The sequence below is a fragment of the Anser anser genome, assembly GCF_964211835.1.
Source record: "Anser anser genome assembly, chromosome: 2".
In the NCBI taxonomy this organism is placed as follows: domain Eukaryota; kingdom Metazoa; phylum Chordata; class Aves; order Anseriformes; family Anatidae; genus Anser; species Anser anser.
Genome location: NC_139721.1, coordinates 38,158,891 through 38,176,703, shown reverse-complemented (window position 1 = coordinate 38,176,703; position 17,813 = coordinate 38,158,891). Strand labels below are relative to the sequence as shown.

The following is a 17,813-nucleotide window of genomic DNA, read 5'->3' as shown; positions in this document are numbered from 1 at the left end:
TGGAGACCTTCAAAAGCTGCCTGGATATGGTCCTGGGCAGCCTGCTCTGGGTGGCCCTGCTTCTGCAGGGGGGCTTGAACCAAGTGCTTCCAGAGGTCCCTTCCAACCTCAGCCATTCTGTCTGTAATTCAGAGTACCACGTTGGCTGTGGAAAATAGTGGTAATTGTAAAGGGAGCAACAGTCCTCAGAGATTCCTCAAGTCCTAGAAACTGTCTTTCTAAAGCCACAGATTAAATTGATGGTAATAAGATGAAGCAGAGAGTTTTGGAGAAAACATCTTTATCCTTAGAACCACTAGTTAGTATGTATGATGAGCTGTGCCCTGGCACTTCTCCTGTGATAATTATTAGTAGCATGAGCCAGCACTAAGTCTTACATGCATAATTCAAATGGCTTGGATAATTCCTGACTTGGACATAGAATATGAGTGCTCCAGACTATAATTTTTGGATTCACCATTTTTTGTACACTATTTCATTTTTTGAAAGCTTGAGGAATAGTGTCCATTTGGGAAGTCACATTAATTTGTGTGGGTATTAGTCGTAGTTCTTGTAATAATTTTTATTTCAGAAAAGATTTCAAAACTATAGTTATACATTAATGTAGTTGTTAAGTATTTAATTTCATGGTTGCACTTAGATTTCTTGAATATAAGTTTGTTAGGTATAGAATGGATAATTTTCTAGTTATTATTTCTGGGCATTGTTTGACATGACAAACTGAAGCAGATTTTTAATGTCAAGTGCAGAGTATGTTATACTTTCCCAACTTTGTAAACTCTGTAATTTATAGGGTATCAAGTTTGCAGATATTTCTATATATCATTAACCTTTTATTTTTATATGAAGCCATTTTATATTTCTATGTTTGTATTAAGCCATTTTAAAGACTTTTCTTGTCTAAAATGATCTGTTACGTATGAAACCTATTTTTTCTTGATTCAGTGACTCCCTCCATTCTGAATGTATCTATTTGTATGGATGTATGAATGTTTATTCATCTCAAAATAACGTGTCCTTTATACAAAAGCTTTTTGATTAAAATATAAAACTGAGGGTTATCCACAGAGTTTCTGACAGAACAGGAAATTGAGTTTTTACACTTACTTTGAAATGTTGACTTTGGAACTCTGCTGTGCTGGCTCATCACTCAGACAGCTGCTGAAATGTATTTTGAAGTATAATAGGACCTGAGCATTTGGAAAAGGACTTCATTCCATAGGGGTATTTGTTGGAGCCTGATCTCAAAAGCGTTTTTTGATCTGTCTGTTGACTAGGAGCATCTTGGTGATTTCTTTATGTACATGCTATGTAGCATTGCTGATCATTGCCTCATGTTCATTTTGTTACTGCTTCACCATAGGGGCATTGAGGCTACAGCTGCCACATTTTGTCTGTTCGAGGTGTCCCAAATGTGCTGCATGGATAATCTGGTTGATCCACCCAGGTGGAGAAATTTAAAATTCAAAAAGATTAGCTCACTTTACCTTTTTGCTGCTCTTAACAAAAAAGGACTTTGACATGTTGAGAGAAAGTTCAGCCTGTGTGATTTTAATGCTGCCCAATCTTGCAGTTTAGTACTTTCTCCTTGCACTCTACAGAAGAAGGGACACAGGGAATGTTTGATAGACTTAGTAAAACAAAGAGGTAAAAGAACAGGAAAAATGTGGCACATCTTCATTAAGTGATCTGGTAGAGCCCCACTAGAGCATTTTACTGCTAGTGCTGGTCTCCTGAGTTGAGCACTTTACATTACAAGATTGTCAATGCTGATGATGACTAAATAACAAAGCAGTCTCTTGGCAGCAATAGTAAGAAGTATTACCTTTCCTTTTCCAAGTGTTGTTATGATAAAAAAATGGCATTTCCTATTAACTTTGATATAATTTTAAAAATTCTCACGACCTCCAGTATTTAATTTTCCGAAATTGAAACCCTCTTCTTTTGTTTGCAAGAAAAATCTGGAGTTTCCGCTTTTATGCTAAGCACTAAGTAACAATATCAAACAACAATTTTTGATGGAAACTCCTAAACTTTGTTGTCTGAGATGTCACTAGTAGTGAAGGTGCCAGCCTCTACCAACACGTGCCTCTTAAGGAAGTGATATGACCTCCTTATCTCCTTCTGGTAAGCAGCAAACCCCCAAATTACTTCAGTCACATCAAGCATACCCCATTTTGCCTTGAGCTCCTCTGCCCTTCTGATTTGTAGAATCTAATCTTCTGTTATTGGGATAAGTTGAGCCAACAAATTTTGGATACATCTGTCTTGCCTTCAAGGTTTATCTGTTTTGGATTTTCTCAGAATAATCTGAAAATGGGGTTGAAAACAGAAATTCTTTGGGTAAAGTAACTCTTTGAGAAAAGCAGTCTGAAATTGTGCACAGATACCTGTTTCCCTCCTTTTATTCTGTTGATTTTGGTGCAATTAATTACCTTAATCATACTCTGGGTTAGGGTCTGCTTTTTTGTCATTTATACAGAGCTAAAAAGCCTGTGTCCTTCACCTCTGCTTGGGGATTCTTTCGGGTGAAAAAGTAGAAATAAGAACAGCGACATATATATGTTATCTCTATTAGTGGATATTGCTCATGGTATAAAGAAGCCAGAAGTAAATATATTTCCTCTACCATTATGATGAATTGTTATTTTTTTTAACTTCTATCTGTGCTGTCTGCAAGATTTTGTAACTAAGAATAGGATAGTAATTTGAGCAGGACCCACATGCCTCTACCTCTTTCTTTTCTCTAGATTTTTTTTTCCCCACTAATGTATTCTGAAGGTTTTAGGGATGAGACAAATTACTCTGTGTTGGCAACATGAACAAAATAAATGAGACCTAGCTGCACAGGCAAATCTTACTGCATAACCCAATGGTGAAAGCACTTGTTAGTGGGGAAGAAATGTTGCTATATATTCAGCATCCTGCTCCCAGGACTCCTGTGCTTTACGTGCTGCCACTGTATATAAAAATAAAGAGCCCTGCAGGCAAGAAATACAAGCAACTTTCCCAATGCTAGATAAGTGCCCTAAGCAGTAGGCTATAAACTCCCATTTCTGCTTGTGCTCTCTTTTGGTCTCAATAAATGTTAATTTTTAATATTTTATTTTATTTTATTTGGCTAGTGACATTGTTTCAGGAAGAAGCTCCCCCCCTGGGGATCGTAGTGGATAGGAGGTGGGAGAGGAATGGATATCTTTGTAGATGGGAGGAGAAGAAATTGAACATTTCTCTGCATTTATGGTGGATGCCTTTATCACAGTAGCCAATAAAAAGGCTAATTATTTTTTTGTATGTGTGCAAATGCCTAAGGTGCATACACACATCTGTAGAACTCCAGTTGGGAAGGTGCTTCTGGCCACTGCCCAATTTTATGGGAGCCCAGTCCTGGCAGGTGTAGCTCTGACCTTGCTTGGCAGATACCAGAGATGGACACATGAAGGCAAACTGTGTTTCTGATCCAGTTTAGGCATGAGCTGAGTACCAAACCTGTTAACATGGGCCTGTTGGCAAAGTGTAGAGGCTGTTTGCTGCCATTACAGCACTGAGTCTTCCAGGAATTTAAGGCACTGCTCCAGGTATCTCTGAGAGATTGCTCCTAAGACGGGGCACATACTAAACAACTTCGTTCATATCTGTGCTTCAGGGTTTTGGCTCTCAGACTGCTCTAGGTGTTCCGGATATGCCAGGGGAAGAAGCCAGACAGTGACATACCACTGGGGGTGCAAGTGAGCTGTTAAGAGTCCTCCCTCATGTTAAGTGAGCTGATTGTGACCAGTTGTCTGCCCAGGCAGTGCACCAATGCCCAAGGGACCATTCTGAGTAGGTAGATATGAATAGTTTGCACAGCTTGCCTGTTTCAGAGCCAAGGACTCTTCCTTGGAGGCAGGGGGGCAATCCTAAGCCAGCTGCCTTCAGTGCTGGGAGCATTACATGACATGCTCAATTCATTGGTGCAGGTGAAAACGTAGGCTTTGCTACATGAGAGTTTGAATGAATATCAGGACAAAGGTGGTTGATGAGCAGGTTTGAATCTGATTTTCACAGAGGTCTAATAATAAATTTTGAGTACATCTGTCAACTAATTGACTCGGGCTGTTCCAGATGCAGACTCTGAAAGAGTCTTTGGTACAACTCAGACATCCAGGTGCAGTTTCATCAGATTTACCAGCATCTCCTTCATAACATGGTCCATCCCCTACTTAGTTGGTAATGTTGTGGATCCAGAAGGAAGATATATTGTCTCTGAAAAATTATAGTCAGTGAATTATTTGAGTGCTTTGCTGATCCCAAAAGATCTCCCCTTGCAGTGGTAGGAATTGCTCTGGCTCTGATATCATGATATTTATGATATCATAAATATCTTCTGCGATATCCCCTTATGATATAGGACAGGAGTCTTGGTATGTTGTTGCTAATAACCTTAAACACTGGATTCTGCCAAAGAGTTTTTGAAACTCTCTATCACCTCACATGGGAATTGGGGCACCCTTGTACTAAACTGTGTGATGCATCCTGTGGTTTAGGGAAGCTACAGGCAGGAGTATTCCCAAGATGAGATCATCTGAATTGCCTGAAGGAAGGCATTGGAGAGTGGTAGAAAAACAAGTGATTCTGAGGCTCTGCTAGTGAAGTGCCAACTAGGTCACTATTATGATGAAGCTACTGAATGTCCCTGAATCTACTACAAGGCGAAAACATGGTGAGGATAACACCAGGGTCACTGTTGTTAGAAAGACCACATACTTTTTGTGTAGGTGACAACTACACTGTTAGGATTTTACACAACTAAAATTCCACCTGAGGTCCATATAAATATGCCGTTTTTCTGGATTTGGACATTGACTTCTGCAGTTATATTCCATACCAAGGGAAAAATAATAATTAAGATGGTACAGAACAACAAGTTAATAGAAGAGAGGACAGAGTGGGAAGTAGGCAAAAGCAAGGTAGAGAGCTAATGCCACATAAGCCAGCAGCTTTCTCACATGTGAGTGGTGTTCCTTCTGAGGTTTTCCCTTACCTACCGCACCAAAAGAATGAGATGAGCATCCCACACATCCAGGAGGATAATATTATTTTAATAGTCTATTGTGTGATAATTTTTTATTTATGTATACCCGGCCAGATGTTTAGCTGATAAAGATCAGAGAAACTTTCCTGATTGCAGAGGAGCTGCACCAAGTTTATGGTTTAACCTTTGTTAATTTAATTGTTTAGATTTATTATATTTATTAACCTCAGCATAGAGACTCCTGATTTCATGACTTAGATAAGGAGCGATTTTTTGTACAGAAAGGATGTATTCTGCTCTCAGCTACACATAGCCCCATCTTGTAAGTGAAGACTGAATCAGGCCATTATGAATAGAACGTAATGTTTTATGTCAAATACCCACATATGATAATACTTTGATTGGTATTCGTAGGGCCATGCTTACTCCATCTGTCTCAGTTATAAATATTTTAAGTGCATATTTCAGTAAATTTTAGAGTTTGTAACAATGTAGTAAAATCAAGCAGAAGTGTAATAAATTCTGACAAGTACAGAAACTCAGTTGTTGCTCAGTAGGGTTCTGTTTAGCTGCTCAGAAAAGGTCTTGCTGTGGCTAGAAAAATATTGAACCAAGTTTAAACTTGAACAAGTATGCTGCCAGGAAAGCTCTGGGTTTAGTGTCTTTAGAACAATAGGCTGGATTATCTAGAATGAGTAGAAAATGGGTTTGTAAGCATGAAGTTGAGATTACTGCGGAAATGGTCAGCAATTGTTGGAGGAGCTGGGCAAGAAGAGAATTATTTATCTGGCTTTTTATTTTATTTTATTTTATTTTATTTTATTTTATTTATTTATTTATTTGTTTATTTATATGTTCAGAAGTGCAGAAACACCTAAGAAGCACATGCTTATGCAAGGGTGAAGGATGATGCTTCTTAGCTTCCTTCATTTCTACGCCTATAATAATCCATTCCCAAAATACAATGTGGTTTGCGGGGAGAGAGCCATTAGGCTGCTTCTGTGTCTTTCTGAATTGCAGTTGTCCAAAGTATCCTAGCAGCTTTTGCCAGCGTGCAGGTAGCCCATCTGGCCCTCAGTTTTGGAGCAGCTTATTCCAAGGTCTTCTAACTTTTTCTACAGCCATTCATTCTCAGAGCCTGTATCCTTAAATCAAGAAAGTTCCAGCAGGCTTCCTTAATTCCTGCATCAGTGAACTCCCAGGAATATATCCTCATAGCTACATCTAGGATTCTTCTGAGGGGATCTGAATGCTGACTAGTAGCTATCTTCAGATAGCAGCATGTTGACAACACTAACAAGGGCTACACCCAGGAACTCCAGTTTCCAGAATTTTGCAATATTTCAGTCTGGTGAAGCCTCGTACAAATAACAAACAAAAAGTGAAAAGTATACTATGTCACCCGTAATTAAAAAGTGGATGTTCTGTTTATGTGTTTTCTTACAGCTGGCAGCGTTAGAGAGACAGATCTTTGACTTCCTTGGTTTCCAATGGGCTCCTATCCTTGGCAATTTTCTACAAATAATAGTTGTCATTTTGGGTTTGTTTGGAACCATCCAGTTTAGGCCTCGATATATAGTTGTGGTAAGTCTCATTTATATTATATTTTTTTGCAATTGGTTTTAAAACTTGTCACATTACAATGCATAATTTTCTTGGCCTAAAAACACAGGATGTTGTTTCTGTAGAAAGTTCAGAGTCCTATGTCTTTTTGCAAATTGAGGACTAGTGAGTGGCATTTCGGAAATTTTGGAAGTTATAAGAATGGATAGCCTAGAGAAAGAGCTGCAAAAATATGACAGTGATACAAGCTGTTAGTAAGATTGTTTATAGAATTAAATACCAGGATGGGTCATGGGAACATCTACAATTAGGTTACATATAAATTAAATGAAGAAAAGAGGTAAAAATGTTGTTCACTTTGCAATAGAAAAACAGAATCAATGGCCATCAAAAAAAAAAAAAAAAAGGAATAGGTCATATTTGGCTACATCTTCCTCTTAAATGGGGAGAAGCAATTTGACCCAAAGGTTACAAAGACATCTCGCTCTTACTTACATATAACTATAACTTGACCTGCCAAAATGTGTATTTACCACCTTGACCCCAAATTGTTGTGAATTATCTCTGATTCTTGTAACTTGGAACTTCACAGACTTCTTCCTATGTTCACAACATAGCCAGAAATAATAGTAATAATAAAAAACCCAACAACTTTCAAAGCTGTGAAGGAACAGCCATCAGAAATATCCCTTTTGCTCCCCCCCTGCCTCTTCTTAATGGATGATTATTACATTTTCACCTGGCATTGTCTGTGTCTGGAACATTTCAGTTGTGTTGCCAGTAATGGATTTTAAGAGGCTAAAGTTGTTGTGGGTTTTTTTTGTTGGTTTGTTTGTTTGTTTTTTCTTTCCTCACAAGACTGAAATAAATGTCTGCTAGGAAAGGCTCATTAAAACAGTGTTTAAAAGGCTTCATCTTTTCTAGTCAAGCCTGAAATCCTGTAATTCTTCTTTATGTCTTAAATGTAAACAAAAACTGTACTCAAGGTAATGTTGAGGTTCTTTACACTCACATTAGCTAAATTTCACAAGCTGACTATAAATAATTGAAAATGGATTGATGTAAATAATAGCACTTTTATCTGATACCTGTCACTGGAGAACTGAGCAGCATCCATGTATTGATCACTCACCTTTCTGCTTCATGTTCTTCATTTTATACATAAGACAATGGAAGCAAGTGAGGGCAAGCATCTGTAAAATTACATAAGAAATTGGTGTCTGAAGTGCAACAACACAAATCTCTTGTCCCTCAGGTTCAGCTCTGCTGTTCAGTGGTGGAAGCTCTGCTTTTGCTGTCAGAATGAAGCACAACTGATGTTGACTGCTTGTATATTTTTCAAATGTAAATGAACATTTTAGACAATATCAAAGTATTTTGAAGTAGAGGTTTAAAGCTTGGTAATTAAAGAAACATTCCACCAAGATACTTTTTCCTCACATTTAACTGAACTTACATTCTGATGTAAGCATATATTTCAGGGGTTAATGCTATTGTGCATACTCATTACTTGGGAAGATCAAGACTTTACAGCAGTTTCCATTCCTACTAATGAAAGATTCCCAGTGAAGTAGGAATAGTCTGAGCCAAATGATGAAGTCTGAAGAGTGAAAGTGCACAGGCTGTCTAGTACCTGTCTCACAGCTCAAAATCAGCAGAAGGGGTGTCTTACATGCTTCCCTGTTCCCCATTTTCTTCTACCTGGCTGAATACTTCTCCAAAGCTCCTCCACCAGTTCTGGCAGATGTTTACCAGACCCTTTGGTGAGACAGTTCCACTCCTTAGCTAAAAGAAAAATAACCCAGCAAAAACTGGAGAGTATTTTGCTAGTTCAGTGAACTGAATTCGGTCTGTGAAGTTCCCAGTTGGTGCCAGGGCCAGCATAAGATGGGGATTGGGACTGCACAGTCATGAACAACAGTGTGGAGGCATCACGGAAGGAAGGAGATGCAAGGCTGCCCTTATTGTTAGCTACAAACCTGTCAGCTCAGCCTCTTTGTTTAGCTTCACCCTCAGGCTGAAGTCAGCGAATGCCTCAAACCCCCATAAACTGTAATCCTCCCTTTGCTCAGCTGCTTCTTTTAGTCCCTGTGCTGATCCTTCTTTTGCACCAGCACAAGAGTCACTTCAGCCACTTGATAAATTATCAAACTAGAACAGATTCAGCCGAAAAACAACCGCTTTCTTTTGTGGTGTTAATTTAAGCGCAGGTCAGCTCTCTGACTTGTTTCACTATAAGGCTTGCTCCAGCAGAAGGGAGGAGGTGGGAGAGGGGAAATGGGAACAAGCAGTCAGAGGAGGGGGACAAGTGCATTGATTTCTTCTGCAGCAGTGCAGGCTTACACCAGCTTAAAGTGCTCATTGAGCTATAGCCTGAGGATCTTCCAATAACATGTTTCCCAGAAGCTGTGCTTCCTCTGGCTTTTCCAACAGCTGTCCTCAGAAGCCCTAAAGAAATGCGTGATGTGGACAGCAAAGACCCCTGTGAGTGCCAGCGTTAGGCTGTCTTCTCCAAGACAAAAAGGAATCTGAAGGCATCTGTCCTAGGGAAGGACACAGACTGCCTCCCTGGTTCTGAAACCCTATGAAATCATGTTCCACCCATTACAGCAGTAAACTTTTACCACTGGCTTCAAGTGTAAAGTCTATTTAATGCAAATCTTCACCAGCAATCTGAATTTCAATGTAACTTGAACACAGAGTGCAGCAAGATTCCTAGCCAGACTGAGTAGTGAATTGTGCTCTAAATTCACTGAGAAGCTTTATGGGTTTCCAAGTCCATATCTGTACTTTCAGCCACATCTAAGCCCCTGGATATGTTCATGGTTGGCATCCCACACCAGAGTGAGAGTTTGGTTCTGTGGGTTTGGCCAAAGAAATATTGTGACACATTCTTTTATGTATTCTGATTACTGAAGTTTCTGGTTAATTGGAAGAGTAATCAAATACTTCAAGAAAAGTATTCTTAGTATCCATTATTTTTTCCTTAAGACTTCCCTGGAAATCATCTTTGCTAGTGCATCTGATTTCATCAGAATTCAAAAAATTGAAGTAATGAAAAATCATGTCAGATACAACAGTTTACTTCTGTAAACTGTCTACAGAAAATTGATCTGATGCATGTGTCCACAAATTGTCCCTATGATATTCTATCATACTTCTATAGGGACCTTCAGTTGGGCTGACCTGCTCTATGGACCCTGACCCTGTTTTGTCCTAAAGAGATCTTTAATGTATTTTCTGTATGATGAAGGCTGTGACTGAAGGCTTCCCTGACTAAAGAAGTTACACAAAAGCTTTCACTTTGCTGTTCTATGCTAAGTATGACATGTTCTCTGCTCAAACTTTAAAATAAGCCAGGGATGGGAAAGTAAGTGAACAAATGTGTTACACATAGGACCATAACTTGAAACACATCTATACTGTAGTCAAATATGAGAGTGTTCTGCAGACACAACTGAAAAGGCTTTTGGTGCACGTACCTGGAGCCATCACGCTCAGTGAGGGCTGCAATAGAAGCTGAATAAACTCAAAAGCAGCTGGATGCTGCCCTTCCCACTGTCATTAAACCCAAGCTTGCTAGTTTAACACTAGCATTTAATAACTACATAAGCTGTAGAAATTTATTTGACAGCAGTATAAACACTGTGAAGTAAAAGTCTGAATAAAAAAAAATAAAGAGTTTTGCTTATAGTTTGAGTTTTATGAAATTTGGACTGAGAACTGCAACACAATGGTTGACTCATGAAGCATCACTGTCAAATACAATTGTCATTCCAAGTAGATAAAGGTCATGTCTGACATTCTTAGTCTACCGGCCTTGGGATACAGGACTATAACAATGGTCATTCTGAAATAAATCTGGAATTTCACTTGCTCATATGTAAAATTCTGAGTCCTCAGAGCAGCTTACGAAACACAGAGAGAGAGAGAGAAATAGCATTAACTCCAAATGCCCTAATTAGTTTAAATACAATAATTATTTTTAATAGTTTTTATGTTAATTTCCAATATAGATCAATTCTTGTGAACAATTTGTCCTGTCACTAAGCAGTTGTGTTATTTTCAGTACTTGGATATTTTGTGGCTGAATTAAATCAGTGGAAAGTTCCCAGGAGACATAAAAATGCTGAGCTGATTCTTAATTTTCCTATATTGGCTCATCTGAAACTTACACAACAAACATTTGCAAAGAAGAAAAAACAGCTAATTCTGAATTCTAACTACAGTGTGATACACTGGTCACACAGTTCCAGAGCTTTGCTGTGATCCATTTCCCCGTGCATGCTTTTCCTTTTTTTGATAGAACTTGCTATCACCAGCAAGATTTTCAAGCTGTTAAAATTGATTAAAGATGATGATAGGATACTTGTTGAAGTTGTCTTCTTTTCCCTCTTTCTATTTCTGATATGGGACTTCAAAAGCTTTCTGAACAATGAGTCATATAGATAAAATTGCACAAACCTAGCCCAAAGCTGAACATGAATGTATTAATGAACAGTGAGAGATGAAAATAATGCACTCATATAGGGGGAATATAAAGAATAAATCTCTTCTTTACTTCTTTACTTGCCTTAATTTATTCCAATAAATAATATGATATGTAGGCAATCTCTACACCTGAATAAGCAGTTTCTCTAAAAAAAAAAAAAAAAAGAAGGCTGGACAGTATACAGGACTGCTTTACACAGTATTCAAGCAAATGCTGTACAAAGACTTACTGTTTCAAAACACGTGAAATATTTAGACATCCAGAATTATTCCTTGAATACCCTTTCTGTAAGTCCTGAGTTGTTACTGTTCCATCATGTTGATTTATGCCACTTTCCTTGTCATCCACAAATACGGCTAAGCAGGGCTGTGCAAGTACTGGTGCATCTGAGGCATAGCCAGGTACTAGTAGAAGAAGATCTGATGATTCAGTAGTTGCTGCCTTTCCCTTGAAGCACCCCTGAGCCAACATTCATTTCTGCTAATGCCAAGATGCTACGTCAGAAGAGGTGCTGAGATTATTCATTAAAGCTAAAGTTATCCCACAACCCTTGTAATATTCAGACTTAGACATTTCCCTTTTCTCTCTTACCTTTCAATTTAACAAGCCGTCCTTCACAACTGTCCTCAACCCTTTCTGTTTGTGACATTGTGCCCATCCAATAGCAAAGGTTTAACTCAGGAAGTGGTTATATTTCACTGGTTTACGAAAGGTATTCCTGCAACACTTTCAATATGCAAATGGCCTGTAGAGTCAAAAGAGGTGTAGGAATACCTCTGTTACAAGGAGCATGGCATTAAGAAAGGGGATCTGAAAGGAACCTCCTGGGATGAAGAGTAATTTAACCTGTAATGTTTAGGGAGTACTCTCTCTGCATAACTTACAGGACAACAAATACTACCTCACCCCATACAGTATACAATCTCTAGGGCAAAAGTCCAAAAGTAAGAAAGCATACAGTGCATCCTGGGGAGAAAACAGCTCCTTTTCAGAAGGAGGCACCTGTTAGGCGATAATATCCACATGACTTTTAGGTAGTGCATGATGTGGACTATAAAATAAAAAATAAAACAAAATACAACTCCCCCTATTACTTCAACTTATGTGAAAAATCCCTTCTTCCTGACAGATACAGGAAGGATTTTGATGCTGAGCATGAGACCAGATGGGCCTGGGAGGAACTGAATGGGGCTGGCCAAAGAACTGGGGCAGGAGAGGCTGGATGTGGGTGGGATAAGAGTGTGCAGACAAAGCGGGACCATCTGGGTAGCGTTCAGGACATGGGGCAGGAGAGGTTGAATGGTAGCTCAGGTCATGGAACAGATTAAGTGAGGTGTCTCAGGAGGGAAATGAACCCTGTGAATCAGTGTGGACCTGATGTTTCAGGCTGACCACTCCTCCACTGACAGCAACTGTCTTGATACCTCGCATGACACACTCCCCTGCCTGTTGTCCCTTCACATAGAGGAGAACAAACCAGCACTGCAGTCAATTTTTCCACTAGTTCAAAGTGGAGGTTTTTGTAATGGATCTGTAAGTTATTCCTCTTTTAGTGACCTAAGCAGGTGTTAGTCTGATACCACATCATGGGATATTGTTACAAGTTGTTTTAAACTTTGAAAGTGTATATACATAAAAAATTACACACATACACATAATGTTCAGAAAGTATTATAAATTTTTGTGAACACAAAAAAAAAGTTAAGGAAAGCTATTATTAAAGCTAGCCTGTAAAATCTTAATGGTATCCTTTTATATATTTGCAGTTTTGAGCTGCATGGATGCATACCAATGTTTTTGTAGTGGCACCTCACTTTCAATAGAAAGGACAGACATTTTGCTGTTTTCTGGTGATGAAAGCTATAGAATACAAACTTGATTTGCAGAAAACAAAAGACATGGGAACAATGAAGCATGTGACTGCAGGAATAAAGGACTGCTTTTGCTATGAAGGCAGTTATGGGTAGCTGAATTTTATCTCTGCTCTCAACCTGTGAAACCTTTTTTGACACAAAGTAAGTCGCTCAAACCAAACTTCTCGCATGCTTTGTTTTCCCCTTGTGTTCTGGGTTCTTGACTGGAGACCTTGTGGTCTGATTTGCACACATGCTGAGCACTCAGCCTCTGGGAGCTGAACACTGAGATTGTAAAGCTCTGTATAAACCCAAGTGTTCTGAAAAATGAAGCCTTAAGCATCTCAAATTGGATGCCTATAATGTACGAGTACTTCTGAATGTAATCTCTGCATGTATCAGAACATCATTTGCATTCTGAGAGCTGTATCATTCCCATATAACATAAAATAAATTAGTTAATGTTTGTGCAGTTCTAACATTACAGCGATGAGCATCTTAGAAAACCTCATGAGGAAATTAATGTCTTCAGAGCAGGGTCTGAGCGACAAAGAGAAATGAAGTGTTGAGTTAGCTGTTCAGTGAGTGAGTAAGGTAGGATCCTCTCAAATAATTATATGTATATATCTAATGATTTAACTGATGTTTGCATTGTATTACACAGCCACAAAGAGAAAAACTAAGATAGCATGTATAACTAGAATTCTGCTATTTCCTAATGTTGCTTTCTTGCTTTTGCTTTCTTAAAAGTTTTCTATTAATGCAGTCTTCCTTAAGCATCTATGATGCTATACGAGGAAAAAATATGCTACTTGCAAGATCAAAAAGCTGTGCTTTTAAGTGTGAAGAATAACTTTCTTACTTATAAAAATTATGTAGGACTAATTACTGAATATGTAATTATATAACATGTACTTAAACAAAACAGAGCCTATATTTATATTCCTGCTCTTCAGTGAGTATTGGAGGAGCCTCTTTCTTACACAATAGCTGGATTTCGAGGTACACATTGGCTTTGAATCATCACTTCTCCTTCAGTAATTGTCAAGTGGATAAGTAACTGAGCAGGTCCTGACTGTAAAACAGATAGGTTTTGCCTGCGTAGTTCAGACTTGTCCATGGAATTGCACCCATGTAACAGAATGAGACCCTTGACAGATTTCGCATGGCCTGCAGATCAAATATGTTTCCTATTTTTATTGCAATGATAAAATTCATTCATTGACAAATGAAAAAATCTTTCTTAAAAAGTGGAATTCTGAATATTCAGAAATCTGCTGTATATGAGCAGCTGTGCCTTAATAAGACTGAAATTCCAGCAGCTGGGGTTGTATTAAGCATTCATTAATTTTGAGCACTCTGCACCTGATGTTCCTAGGACATACATTGGAAAATCAAGAGTTTGTGGTGAGTTACTACAAAGTCAACAAATAGGAAAAACTGTGATATCCTCTTCTAAGTTAATCTTACGAATAGACCTTATATTGTTCACAGTCCACAGCTGCTTTGTCTAATTTATAACGCAGCCCTTAGTTTGCCACCCTGCCCTTCTCTGGGAGCCAGCGGAAATGGGCCAGGAGCGTTATTTTCATTTTGTCTGTTAATGATCTACTTCTTATGTCATAGACATCTCCAAACATCCTAATTACTACGTAAAGAAAATAAATTAAACCACCTAACCTGTGTACAGAAACTGTTATATTCAAGTGTAATCAAAGAGTGGAAAACTTCAGCCCTCTTCAGCTGAACATTTCATTGTACGCCATAGGAAGAGGAAGGAGGAGGGGAACATAAGTGAAACCTGCCCAACAAAGCCAAGCTGACAACACACCTGGAACGGAAACAGGATCTAGCATAGTGCAGATTAGGGTGTTAAGTTTTTCTGAGTGTATTGAAGCAAAACAGTAGCATATTATCCTCACCTGATCACAGCTAATTAGACTTGCAAAGCTATTTAGCAGCAATTCTCCGTTGTGAAGGTTATAAGCACATACATGTAAAGTTGTGCTGCCACTGCTCATTATATTTTTATGTGGGTGTAGACCCAGCATGGCTGGGTATGCACTTGACTAGTCAGACATAAATGCTGCTGAGCTGTTTGGATAGTTAATTATGCATAGTTTTATGGTCATATATAGATAAACAGCCCATCCATAAGGAAACAGTGCCAGCCAATTATGCTGACAATTAAAATGCAAAAGATGACTTAAGACAGACAAATTAATCTCCCATACATGCTGTGGGTGGAGTATAGGGTCATTCTTGCACTAGAGTAAGACACTGGAGAATCCAGAAGAGATGTGGATACATTCATCTGGTAAGGGCGTATTGTCGAATCATGTTCACAGCCACAAGGGCTGGAGAACTAATGAGCCAGGCACAATCAGCTGAAATAATGATCTAACTAAAATATCTTTTACTTAAAGACTCTTAAAAGACTAGCTTAACCTTTCTCCTTTTTGTTTTCTAGCAAGATCTAAATATCAGATCAATAGATTTTCTGTTTTCTTTGGCATTTTGTTTTTCCTTATATCTTTCTTCATAATATTTTGTAGAATATGGAGCATTTAAATTACTATATTATTCTGAAATAAGCATTAACAGAGCTAAGTCATGATTTACAAATGACTCACAGTTGTCCCAAAAGTCAACATTTTGGTTTTAATTGGTACCAGTAGAGTAGTGTAAAACTGTAAAGAATAAATCTGTTTTATTAGTATGTATTTAGAACAGCAAAGAATATTGGATTTGTAATTTCCTGTGATTCTTAGGGGACTTGTGTAGGGAGAACTCCTTTTCTGAACTCTGCCCTTGACTGTTCCCAGAAGAACAATGCTTATTAATATCAGTATCTTATTATTGATTTGCTCAGTATGAAGTTCTTTCATCTTCACACTCTATTTTTCTGTCTTTTTGCTTTCATCCGGCTTTGTGTTTAGTACACGGTGTGGACTGCCCTGTGGGTCACCTGGAATGTTTTCATTATCTGCTTCTATTTGGAAGTAGGCGGACTTTCTAAGGTAGGTCTCTTATCATTCTTTATGTTTATGGGAGTGTGTTTTAACTGCAGAACTCATGGATTTTAGAAGGCTGGAAACACAGAGGAAAAATGTGGCTGTTTGAGCATACAATCTGATCTTCAGTGTTCCCCTCCAATGAGAACTTCAGTGTTTGAAGTTATACATGATAGTAAATAATCATGGTTTTGAAGTACATAAATGCACTGGATCTGAATTACAGTTGCCTTCTGAAGTACCATCTGAAGAAAAATTACATTGTTCAGTAGAAAATTTAAAGTTCTTTTTGATTGTTGAAAAACAGACAATGCCATTATGGGTGAATTTTCAAGTGTAAGTGAAAAATGTATCTGAATTTCTCAGGCTGCTTTGAAAGCAGCTAAAGAAAATTACTAAGAAGGTTAATGTAGTAACTTGTAGAGCAAATTGGTCTCACAGTGAGAATGTTAATTCTTTTATTAAAAAAAAAAAAAGAACAAATGGCAAAGGATGACTTTTTTCACATCTGAATAAAACTTTCCTTTACATGGCACTTAATGCTCTAGGCCATTGATTCCGTATTCAAGCCTCTGATTAGAGCAGAAGTATTTGCTGGAATTACCAGGATATGCATTGCATTCATAAAACAGAGCGCTTATGTTAGCATAGGTTATATTTAGCATTGTATCTACAGTGAGTTCCATACAATGTCTGATGATTTTTATTCCATTGTTAGACAGAAATGATATTCATCTTTGTTTACCACATACATATTTAAATGATTGTAGGCACAGTATGCCAGTAGCACAACTAGATCCTGGAATTAATAGAATAAATGTCCCTGCTACTAGCTGTAGATTTAATGATATAGATAATGCTACTGTTGATTCTTGCAATGCCTTTATAGAATTCTGAACTCCACTCAGTTCAGATGGCAATGTTTGTGAGCTACGTGATTTTCTGGGTTCATCATTAAAACTCATGGCTTTTGGTTGACAACAAACAAAAAAAAATGGTGGAACCAATTTAATAAGAAATAAAATTTAATTTACTCAGTAAAAAAAAAAATCTATTAAAATTAAAGCTTTCAACGATAGCTTCCTTTGGTGATAAAACTTTGTAATGAAAAACTAAAACAGCTTATTTTTTTTCCAAATGTGATTTAGTTCACTGGGAGTCATAGACTTGATGAGGAGATTAGTGCACTTCATAGATCAAAATAAGTTATTGTATTGGCATGTTTTGACTTAAAAATCTATTGGGTACACAGAAGTGATGAATGCCCAAAGTAATTGTTCTTTTTCATTTTGCTGTACACATAGTTTGCATTTTTTTTCAGTTTGTTGATGACTGTTATTATAGGGACTATTATATTTTTTTTAATATTACTAATATTTTTATCTAAATGCCTTGGAAGTGAAGTGAAATGTGTAATGTGACCCCTAAATTTGTGAAAATCAGAGTTGTCTTTACATTGGTTGCAAACAATTCTGATTGTGTCCTTACTGATGTAAAACAGCAGAAATAAATTGAAATCCTTTATCTTCCAATTTCACCACTATGCTTCACTTTTAGGTCTTTTTATTTAACATATATGACAAAACAAAATGCAGAGAAGTAGTACAAATATTACTCAGTAATTAAGAAAAATCCCTTTTATTACTATTTAGTTTGATCGATCTTTTTGGTGAAATTTTTATTTTGTCATTTATAATTGCAATATTTGAAAATTGATTTCAAGGTGGTACACACAAAATTATCCTCATGGAATTTAACTGCTCCTGAACAAATTGCGTCACAGGCACTGGTATCAGGACCAAGCTAGTAATAACAGAATCCAGAATTTTGCGTAAATTGTGCCAAGAAATTCCACTAAATGTAATGGAAAACTTGAA

General features: G+C 37.7%; 1 protein-coding gene across 13 annotated transcripts in view; it reads left to right on the top strand.

Annotated features, from left to right (window-relative positions):
• NKAIN3 (sodium/potassium transporting ATPase interacting 3) overlaps positions 1-17,813 on the top strand; it is a 372,374-nt gene that overhangs the window by 176,090 nt on the left and 178,471 nt on the right. For all 13 annotated transcript variants that reach the window (XM_083823885.1, XM_083823888.1, XM_083823886.1 and 10 more), the window contains 2 exons: positions 6,461-6,598; positions 15,862-15,942. In XM_083823885.1, coding sequence (XP_083680011.1) covers positions 6,461-6,598; positions 15,862-15,942 — 219 coding nt within the window. The remainder of the gene's footprint in view (positions 1-6,460; positions 6,599-15,861; positions 15,943-17,813) is intronic.